The following is an 11888-nucleotide window of genomic DNA, read 5'->3' on the forward strand; positions in this document are numbered from 1 at the left end:
TTTTTTTAAATTGTAATTATATAGAAATATTATGGAATATGTAATGTCATTAACAATAATTGTCTTCAATTGTTCATAAAATTTTTTTACTATTATTTCAAGTACACATGTGTAAACATTTTGTTTACTTATTCAAATGTAAACAAAATCAGATGTTTTACGAATCGAATAATTGCACTTTAAGTGCGGTGCAGACTATCATACTGATGTGTCATACGAGAGAGAAAACGTTGTGTGACACACAGGTACGATAGTCTGCACCTCTCACCAATATGTTGGGGTGCTCACAAACATTTTGGTGAGCAGCTCTCGCCAACGTGTTGTGTATGATATTCTATCACCCCAAACGATTCATACGTCATACAAGAGCATTTTTACCTTACAAATTTATTGTAAGCGGGCGATATACAGTTTGTCAACATTGTGTTTGCAAAACGAAAAAAATGTTACAAATGTTTATTAAATGCCCAATAAAAACGATTTAATTTTGAAATAAAAAAAAATTAAGAAGTTTACACAAATAAATTAAACATTTCTCTTTATATTAAACTAAAAATTAATCAAAAATATCATTAGAACAATAAAATAATTCACAAAAATAAAAATAACACCAAATTTGTTGTGTCAACATTGTGTTTGCAATTTCTTATTTTCAACGGGACAGAATCCGTTAGATGTGTCTGGGTTTTTCTGTTTGTTATAATATTCTGCAGAAGCAGTTCAGTTTCTTTGTTATTTAGTAAAGTAGAGTGTTTTAAGTGAGGGAATAACTAGAACGCACGTGATTAAATATGCCAAGTAAAAGAAGTAAAAGAACAAATTCAAATAATATTGAGTTAGTATGTTGTAATTACTACCTCGGTAAATCTGCTAAGGAATAAAATCTAATGTTTAATATTAGGTTAAGAACTATTTATAATATCATAAACAGAGCAGAAAATTAGGATTGTATTAGTTTAAAACCAGCAGACCACCGTATTAAACCATTGTCTGATCGCTATATAAGAAGAGTATTGCAAATAATTGATAAAAATCCTTGAATTTCCTTACGATCATTGGCATTAGGTCTGGAGAAGCTATTTAATACTGTTGTTAGTCACGAGGAAATAAGAAAAGTGCTATTACAAAACATGTTATCTGTTCCAAAAATTGAAAAACGATTTCAGTTTGCTAGCACATATTTAAGATATGATTCAGAGTACTAAGATGATGTGATTATAAAGATCGCAAAAAAAGACGCGGCATATATAAAATATACAAAATTTGATCAATTATAAGCAAAGCGCAACCTATACGTTAACTATCCATTTTTTCAATTTTACGATTTTAAAATTTTATTTTAAACTTCACACAAATTTTCACAGCACCACCCGAAAAGCAGTCTTCAAAAATTTTGCGTAAATGACGACTCTTGTGTCTCATACCTGTTCAAGTTCAGTCGCTAGAAGAAATTTGAGCAAAAGAGAGTGCAACTTGTGTGACACACCAGCATGATAGTCTTCACCGCGCTTTAGAGTAGACCGAAATTTTCATTTTATTTCTGCTTAAGTTCACTAAAGTTTTTACGGTACACGTCGGCTGATTGTACCTTAAAGCTTACTTGGCACTTATAATATATTAAATTCTTAATGCTACCACATTTTTTATGTAAAAGTAAACGTTTAATCTGATACGTTCAAAATAAAAAATTAGTAGAAATCGCTTCCGAATATTAAAAAAATAGTAATAATTAATAAATTCGATTTGAATTATGCAATAACTGATATCTCTACAATAAGAATAGTATTTAAATCAAACAATTACAAAAAACTATAATTAATTAATTCAATTATTCTGTAACTGTTTTACTATTTCGTTGTAATACCGCATGGTAATTTGTTTATAAGCTTTCACAGCTAAATTCACAAAATACCAATTTCGAACACACAAGTCAAATACGGACTTCAAATATTCTGTGCTTCAAATTTGACAGGGTACGCGTTCACTCTTGGTACTTGCAGTCTCAAACAATAATTTAATATAAGAAATAATTCTATGACCACGGATGGTGGATATTTGGCAATACTCGAAACAGCTGTATGGTCAGCCAAAAACTCAATAAATAAAAACAATAAAACATGTTATTGTTTCAATTCACTACATATTATTGTTTTCAATTAATACGGTAGTTTCTATAAAGTAAAATGGTTCCTGTCGTCATAACTGACATTATAATGGAAATAAATATAAATTTAAAAATTCAATCAATCTTCCATAACTCAAAATTCTATAACACGAATTTTTTATAACTCAAACTAAGTAGAGTGCAACAGCGTTTAGACAGCAAATTATATACAATTACAAAAAAAATTTTTAACTCGAAGTCTCTATAAGTCGAACTTTTTTTTACAAAGTTCATAGAATAGGTTCTATACATAAGAAAGAAAAATAAAAAATCATTCAATATGTAATGCGTTTTCAAAAGAATATTTTAAATTTAACATTAAAAATTAAAATCAATTATCTACAGCTGGTTTATGATTTAGTTTTAATATAACACAGCATGTGAATTTGTTAATAAACTTTCACAGCCATTAACAAAACCCCAAATTTTAATTTGCAAGTTAAGTACGGCTTTAGGTCAGTTAACTAATAAACACTGACTGAACTTCAAATTTGGCAGGGTACTAGTCCACATTTGGTACTTACAGTGTAAAAAATTATTTGCGAATAATTAAATGTAAGAAATATTTTCAAAAAAGCCACTGATAAGCATTTGGCAACACTTGAAACAGTTGTATGGATCATCCAAAAATTAAATTAATTAAAAATAAATGTTTTGTTTTTGTAATCCACTACTGCTTGAAAAAACCTTTTTTAATCAATGATATATTGAATGAAGTTTCTACATATGATTTTAATTAAATATTTTGTGTTGCGTGAATCGACGAAAATAAATTCAAAAAATAGAAAAACAAAACTGAAGCAATTTTATTTCATAAATCGATACGATCAAGTATGCTCTCTGTTTAGAATAACTATTTGCACCGATATCGTTACTTGTACTAATGAGTCTTTTTATAGGTTTCTCGCCAAATAAGAAATTTGTATATATTAGACTTAATTCTGTTCTGTCTTAATTCTTAAACCTGTCATTTTATTTTTATATTAAACTTAAACGATACTCTTTCTTTAGGATTTCCTTGTGAAACATTAAGCCGTATTATAAATTCGTTAAAATCACCTTCAATGGTTTGCGAAGGAACACATTTCGATGGACAAATTCCACATACTTTTGTCATATTTGGCGCTTCTGTAAGTTTGACGATACGAAAATAAATCTTATATGGATTTTGTGTTACACGTCTGTTTATGTAATTAAGAAATTTTAAACAAATTTAATTTTTTGCATCTGTAGGGTGACTTGGCAAAAAAGAAAATTTATCCTACACTTTGGTGGCTTTTTCGTGATAATCTCTTGCCAAAACCCACAAAGTTTTGCGGTTATGCTCGTTCGAAATTATCCATTAAAGAGTTAAAGGAGAAATGCCACCATCATATGAAGGTATCGTATATTTTGAATATCAATGTGAAATATATATTTAAACAAAAGTTTATTATATTTGTGGCATTAAGGTGCAACCGGATGAAGAAGTGAAATACAAAGAATTTTGGGAACTAAATAATTACGTCTCGGGCAGCTATGATGGTCTAAGGGGTTTTGAGTTACTTAATAACCAAATGGAAATAATGGAAAATAAATGTAAAGCCAATCGTATATTTTATTTAGCGTTGCCGCCTTCGGTATTTCAAGAAGTAACTGTAAATCTAAAGCAGATTTGCATGTCTAAGAAGTATGGATGTATCATTACATTATTTAATTCAAAATTTAATAACCTAATTTTTTTATTTAATTAGAGGATGGAATCGTGTCATAATTGAAAAACCATTTGGTCGTGATGATGCGTCATCAAGCCAATTAAGTGATCATTTGGCATCATTGTTCTCTGAATCTCAAATATATCGTATTGATCACTACCTTGGCAAGGAGATGGTACAGAATTTGATGACTATACGTTTTGGTAACAAAATTCTTAGCTCAACATGGAATCGGGAAAATATTGCTTCAGTTTTCATTACATTTAAAGAACCCTTTGGTACTCAAGGTCGTGGTGGATATTTTGATGAATTCGGCATTATACGCGATGTTATGCAAAATCACCTACTACAAATTCTATCATTAGTTGCTATGGAAAAACCTGTGTCGTGCCACCCTAATGATATACGTGATGAAAAAGTGAAAGTACTCAAGAGCATAGAAGCTCTGACTTTAAATGATATTGTTCTTGGACAGTACATTGGAAATCCAAATGGTGAAGGTGATGTAAAGTCTGGTTATTTGGACGACATCACTGTATCAAATGATTCTACAACACCTACATATGCGTTAAGTGTTTTACATATAAACAATGAACGGTGGGAAGGAGTTCCGTTTATATTAAGATGTGGAAAAGCTCTAAATGAAAGAAAAACTGAGGTACGGATTCAATACCACGACGTTCCAGGTGATATATTTGAGGGTAACAGTAAGCGCAATGAACTTGTTATTCGTGTACAACCAGGCGAAGCTTTATATTTAAAAATGATGACGAAAAGTCCTGGTATAACGTTTGATATAGAGGAAACTGAAATGGATTTAACATACGAGCAGCGTTATAAAGATTCATATTTACCTGATGCATATGAACGTTTAATACTGGACGTGTTTTGCGGTTCCCAAATGCACTTTGTTCGATCAGATGAATTACACGAGGCTTGGCGTATATTTACACCTATATTGCATGAAATTGAAAAACAAAGGATTAAGCCTATTCCTTATTTATATGGTTCGAGAGGCCCAAAGGAAGCCGACAGAAAATGTGAAGAAAATAATTTTAAATATTACGGTTCATATAAGTGGCATGGAAAACACTGATATTTAAGCATGAGCAATGAAATATATAACATTTTTGAATATTGGTTGAACGAATATATTTTTTCTATTAAATATATGTATGTTTGAATGAATGAATAGATAGTTTATAAGTTTGATATATTTTGGTAGTATATTTTATGTTGTATATTTAATATTGTTGAATATACACACAAATAGTTTTTTCAATAGCTTAAGTAATGGTTCTATTATGCATTAATTAAGGGATTATTAATAAAAGAAATAATTTTGCAAAGCTTCTATTTTTTTTTATAAAATCATAGTATTATCTTTGAACAAGATACACTACACATGCAAATGTTATTATATACAGTCAGCGACAAAACTCTACATACACCCCCCATTTTTGCTAGCTCGTAAATCCAAGGACATAATAGAAAAAAGTAATGATACAGTTTTGTTTAGAACTGTTTTTTAATAATAATAAACAAAAGAAAATCCATTCATCAATATATATTAACAAAGTTATTCGAAAAAAACCTAAAAAAATCATTGACAAAAGTCTACATACACTTCATTGGTTGTTAGATATAGTCGACACTGTCGACTCGACAGTAATTTAAATGTTAAACTGGAAAGTACCGTTTTTCATATTTCATGCTTGTGGCATGAGTCATACATTTATATAATGCACTTAGTTTTGCTTTGAGAGTGGTATTTAATTGACACGAGGGGTCCACGAAAAGAATTTCAAGTGATATGCGAAATCTGGTTATTAAGCATAGAAATGAAAAAAAACCTTATGGTAAAAGTATCAAAATTAGTAAATTTGACTCGATCAACAGTTCAGACGATAATAAAAAATTATAAAAATTGTGGTTCTATTGAAAATAAGCCTCGCAGTGGCCGCCCAAGGATACTCATACGTAGGGATGTCAGCTTGGTTTTAAAAGAAGTTAACAAAAATCCGAAAGTAAGTGCCTTAAAATTAGTCGAACACATTGCTAGTGCAACTGGAAAGCATGTCAATCCACGTATAGTACAAAGAACGTTGAACAGCCACGGTTTTCATGATAGAATACCACGCAAAGAACCTTTAATTTCTGAAAAAAACCGAAAGCTGCGCTTGGAGTTTGCCAAGCAATATAAAGAAAAGGATTTTGATTTCGGGAAGCAAGTTTTATTTACAGATGAATCCAAATTCAACATATTTGAAAGCGATGGGAGAGCTAAAGTTTGGAGGAAAGCGAAAACAGCACTGAACCCGAAGCATATAATGCCAACTGTAAAGCATGGTGGTGGCAGTGCTATGGTGTGGGGAGCCGTAGCTGCAACTAAAGTAGGAAAAATAGCTTTGACGTAGATTGGACATGCTTTCCTAGTTGCACTAGCAGTGTGTTCGACTAATTTTAAGGCACTTACTTTCGGATTTTTGTTAACTTCTTTTAAAACCAAGCTGACATCCCTACGTATGAGTATCCTTGGGCGGCCACTGCGAGGCTTATTTTCAATAGAACCACTATTTTTATAATTTTTTATTATCGTCTGAACTGTTGATCGAGTCAAATTTACTAATTTTGATACTTTTACCATAAGGTTTTTTTTCATTTCTATGCTTAATAACCAGATTTCGCATATCACTTGAAATTCTTTTCGTGGACCCCTCGTGTCAATTAAATACCACTCTCAAAGCACAACTAAGTGCATTATATAAATGTATGACTCATGCCACAAGCATGAAATATGAAAAACGGTACTTTCCCGTTTAACATTTAAATTACTGTCGACTATATCTAACAACCAATGAAGTGTATGTAGACTTTTGTCAATGATTTTTTTAGGTTTTTTTCGAATAACTTTGTTAATATATATTGATGAATGGATTTTCTTTTGTTTATTATTATTAAAAAACAGTTCTAAACAAAACTGTATCATTACTTTTTTCTATTATGTCCTTGGATTTACGAGCTAGCAAAAATGGGGGGTGTATGTAGAGTTTTGTCGCTGACTGTATGTATATTGCCAGATGTCATTTTTCGCATCAATTTTTAGCAACCAAAACAATAAAATAACAAACAAAAACAACTGATGTACTATCAGTTAGCACATACATGCTACTTCCTTTTAATTCTAGCATCCTTACAAACAACTTACAATGTCAAAATTTGGTAGAACAATTTCATTAATATTGAGTATTTGTACACTTTTCGCGCGAAATTGATTTTAGTACTACATTTTACATATGAACTAATATAATTATTTGTATTACATAAGATTATTAGATCTGGGGTTAATGGTGCGTAAAATATTGTTTGGACATAACTTTATTTAGCATAAACTTAAATTTAATTTTCGGTAACGCTAATAACATTTTCAGACACACCTTAATTTCGCAAAAATCTTAACTTCATCTTCGTTTCAGCAAATGAAGTTGTTTCTTCATACAAAACAAACATTTTTTGTATACTAAAATTAATTTAAAGTGGTGCAAAAATGACAATTTATTTTTAATGAAATATTGTATAAACACCAGAGAACTGCAACGAGTCTAAGTCTAATGACTCAGAGTGCACTCATAAAAACCAAGTATAAATGCGTATAAATGTGCTTTCGTTAACGATTGCCGGTGCTAATGAATCAGCGTTACAAAAGTGCGTACACATTTCATAGCATATACTCGAGTGATATGAATCAATGGATGTTGTCGTCGAAAATGAATGACTGCAGATTCGATCAGTTTTAGTACTTGTGAAAATTTGGTGTGAGCATTATTATTTGTTAAGGAAAAAATTGTTGTGTTTTTATTCCTTTTCTGTTTTGGTGTGCGTTGCTGTTGTTAGCATCGTGAATGCATTTTGTAAATGTATTTTCTTTGCGTTTTTGAATATTTAGGTCAATTCTGAATACTCCCAGGGAATAAGTCTCCCTATTCCCACGCGATTCCCAAGAACACAACTCCCTTCTGAATTGCTTAGGAGACAGCTGTTTTGGAAACAACAAATTTGTTTTGTTAAATTTTGGCAACCACAGTACTTTTCAATGGCGAAAAGTGGGAAAATTAGCAAAACAAAGAAAAGAATTGTGTATCATATGTTGATTCATATATAAAAATCACATTATTTGATTGCAACACAAAATATAAGATTACAATTTATAAGTAAATAATAAAAACTTTCATTTTAATGAGCAAAATAAACATGTAAAAAGAATTGTGCAGTTGTGACTGTTTATTTAAATAAAAAATTTAAAATGCATTTGGCTCAAGAACAGGAGCAAGAAATTCTGCAACTGAGGGTCAATCGAAGAAACTTGCGAAACGCTGCAAATCCACTTGAGTTGCCTGATTCTTTGTAAGTACAAATGTAAATTTAATTTGGTTTTAAAATAAACGTTTTTTTAATTATTGATTTCAGAAATGTTACAGAATGAATAAACCAACATTTATTTACCTGTTAGAGGAACTTACTGCAAAGAAGCAATTTGCAGTTTCTCCAATTGTGAAATTGAGCGGTTGTTTGCGTTTCTTTGCTGAAAGAGCTTATCAGACAGGTTTTAGGAAAGACCACAATATCGCCCTATCTCAGCCTATTTTCAGTGCTTTCTGAAGTTGTAAATATTTTTGGAACTAACTTATGTCCAAAATGGATGAAGGTTCCAAAGACATCTGAGGAAAAAAGGAAAATAGCTTTAGCATTTTATGTTAAGCATAACATTCCAGGTGTTGCAGGATGCGTAGATGGAACGCATGTTCGAATTATTGCTCCGAAACAAAATAGGTATTTTTTAAGTTAAGTTGATGTAATATAGTTTTGGAGTTAGTTAAAAGTGAATTTTTGCAGCTTTATGATAATGAGTAAAAAATTCGTTATGTTGATGCCTCTTATTCTGGTGCCAACCATGACGCCTTTTCTTGAAACACAAGCGATCTGTGACAGCACTTCGAACAAGAGTATTTGCGTGGTGTAGCTAACTTCTAGTTGTTAAGTGAGATTTATTTAATGTAACAAAACTTAAAAGCCAAATGAAAAAATAGATTTTATTTTACTAGGCGATGCAGGATATCCCTTAGAGCCGTGGCTCTTGTCGCCTAATAGACTTCCTCAGGAAGGTTCGCAGCAAATGAGTTTTAATAACATTCACTTCAAGTGCCGAAATATTATTGAACGCACTAATGGCTTGCTGAAAAATAGATGGAAACGTCTTCTTGGTGCTGGAGAGATGCATTACACTCCAGAAAAAACCGCAAAATTTATAAATGTTTGCAGTACCAATTGCAGTACTGATGAAAATGTTTTTTCTGACTGCAGTACTGACAAAGATTTTTTCTTGAATTATCATCACATTATTTGTCTGTAATACAAAATATAAGAAATAATATAAAGAATAGTTTATAAGTCAATAATTAAAAACTTTTATTATATTCATATTAATTTTTTTTATATTTTTTTAATATATACATTTTTTTTCTAAAAAACTAACAATGAATCTTGTTTATTATTTCAAATTTTTATTCTTTGTATATTTAAGTTCCTCTATTTTCAAAAGTCGACGGTTTGTTTGGATTTGGTTTTCTAGTTTGGGCAACCATATCCCAGAAGTCAGAAAACAGTTAATATATAAAAAACTTTGAATCCAATACTCTAATAAACACAATTACTTGAAAAAAATCGAAATTAGTTTAATTATATTATTTATTCAAAAAGTTTGTGTAAAGTTGGTTAATAGATGGCACACCATTTTAAGTTAAATTCGCTGAAAAATTAAAATGGCACTGAAAAATTAAACTTACTTTTAAGTTAATCGACCAAGGTATAAATATGAAAGTATAAAAGGTGACCCCATCTCTTGGGGCTGATTTTTATTTCTCATTTTTTATACAAATCACATCATTTACACATAAAAGTTGAATGTAGATAGTTAATTAATTCAATTTTCTAACCAGTTATCCCAGTCATCATCGTTTGCAAAGTTAAGCAAGTATTCGTTCAGTACACGGTGATTTCTTTCAACCGTACCTATAGTTTCATGATGGTAAGGTGTGGAGAATGTTTGTTTTATCTGTAACAATTCTGTGATATTTGACATGAGCTCATTCGTGAACTCTGTACCTCTGTCTGACTTTAGTATTTTAAATGTTCCATATTTCAATATCAATTGTTCAACAAGTGTCTTGGCAATTGTTTTCGCTTCTTTGTTAACCATTGGATATGTGACGATAAATCTTGTAAGTTCACATTGCATGGTTAAAATGTATCTAAAACCATTTGATAGTCGCAAAGGTCCTACTGTGTCTATTTCGACTGTTTCGAATGATGTATTTGGAGTAGAAGTTAATTGTAATTCTTCCTTTGTGTGCCTTATTTGTTTATTTCGTTGACATTTCTCGCAAGTAGTTATATATTTGTATACCATTTGTTTCATTTTACGCCATGTATATTTCTGTTTTAATCTTAATAAAGTTTTTCTTATTCCTTGGTGTCCACCGAGAGGAGTGTTGTGATATTCCTCTATAAGTCTGTATTGCTTCATGCTATCGGATATGTGTTCCGGGGCTTCATATAATAATATTTTGAGACGATTACCAGCTGGTTTATTTTGTTGTATTTGGTTAACCATTTTTTTAAAATTTTCTTTTTCAATAGTTTTGAATATTATATCATTTTCATCTAGCGCTAGTTCATAAATTCTTAAATTTTCAATGTCTGCAATGAGTTTCACCATCGAAATCGGCTTCGTAGGTTCTTCGCTCATTACCACGGTTACATCGTTTTTCGTAACGTGTATGGTACCTTTTTTAAATTGCTTTTTAAGCTTATCATTGTTTACAGATTGTAATCTATTCACTCTGCGTATATCACTAATGGATGTACAATTCCAACAATAGAGTTGATCATGCCCAATTGGCTTTGTAACTCCTTTAATGTTATCCGTAGTTTGTGCAATTTTTGTTTTACTTCTTGTAGCTACGCATATCTTTTTCATATCTTCTTTCTTCAAATGTCTCAATAATTCGTCTTCATTTGGAAGGTCTAGCTTCCTAGTGGACTTGGCGTCATCTTGTTTTGGTATAAGATTTGTGAGTGTTTGTGTATCTATTTTTATGCGTGATAGTGCATCCGCATCGGTATTGATTTTTCCTTTCTTGTATATAATCCCAAAATCGTAGTCCGAAAGATCTACTCGAATTCTAGTCATCTTTGAAGATGGATTCTTATGTACAAATAATGAGATTAAAGGTCTATGGTCCGTAACAACATAGAATCTTTTTCCATATTAATGTTGTGATGTTTTAGGCTGTTACCAAATATTATGATGTCGTCAACGTATAAAAATGCTTCAGTTTCTAGACCTGTTAATGCTAATGTTAGCATTCTCTGGAAACTATTTGAAGAAATTTTTAAGCCAAATGGTAGTCTCTTGAACTCATAATGGCCATCATTTGTTGAAAATGCTGTTTTAGGTCTTGAATTGACATCTATGGGTATTTGGTGAAAAGAGCTGGTCATATCCAGAGTGGAAAAATATCTAGCTCTACCTAATTTATCTAACACATCCTCTAAGCGGGTCAAGGGAAACTTATCATTAACGATTTTCTCGTTAAGTTTTCTGAAATCTATTACTAAACGCCAATTTTTACTGTCGCTTGTTGATTTTTTAGGCACTAAAAGTATAGGTGAATTATATGGGCTTCTTGATGGTTGTATTATGTCATCTTCAAGTAATTTTTTTACTTGAGATTTGATGTCATCGTTATGGCAATGAGGTAACCTATAGTTTTTTATATAAGTTGGGATATTATCCACAGTTGAAATTTTTTCTGTATAGAAATTATTTGTAGAAAGTTGTTCTTCATCTAAATGAAAAATATGTTGGTATTTGGATATTATGGGCAATATCGTTCTAGTGTCGTCATCATCACTTAATTGTAGTTTATCTAAAATTTTGTGTAGTCTATTATTGTTAATATTTCTATTGT

General features: G+C 30.8%; 2 protein-coding genes across 3 annotated transcripts in view; both read left to right on the forward strand.

The window, feature by feature from the left end:
- The window catches only part of LOC119667770 (cdc42 homolog), a 324819-nt gene that overhangs the window by 305316 nt on the left and 7615 nt on the right, over positions 1-11888 (forward strand). The window contains exons 1-2 of one of the 2 annotated variants that reach the window (XM_038077082.1): positions 5619-5623; positions 5866-5867. The exons of the other annotated variant lie outside the window; for it this stretch is intronic. The gene's annotated coding sequence lies outside the window, so the exon portion shown is untranslated. Of the gene's footprint in view, positions 1-5618; positions 5624-5865; positions 5868-11888 lie in introns of those variants that run through there. 2 annotated transcript variants of the gene reach the window in all.
- On the forward strand, positions 3176-5008 carry LOC119667767 (glucose-6-phosphate 1-dehydrogenase; the record flags this gene model as incomplete). The annotated part of the gene is given in 4 exon segments (XM_038077075.1): positions 3176-3294; positions 3398-3544; positions 3616-3833; positions 3898-5008. Coding segments are annotated over 4 exon segments (1541 nt in total), but the record flags the coding sequence as incomplete, so codon positions are not given.

This window comes from Teleopsis dalmanni, chromosome 1, assembly GCF_002237135.1.
Source record: "Teleopsis dalmanni isolate 2A chromosome 1, ASM223713v2, whole genome shotgun sequence".
Taxonomy (NCBI): domain Eukaryota; kingdom Metazoa; phylum Arthropoda; class Insecta; order Diptera; family Diopsidae; genus Teleopsis; species Teleopsis dalmanni.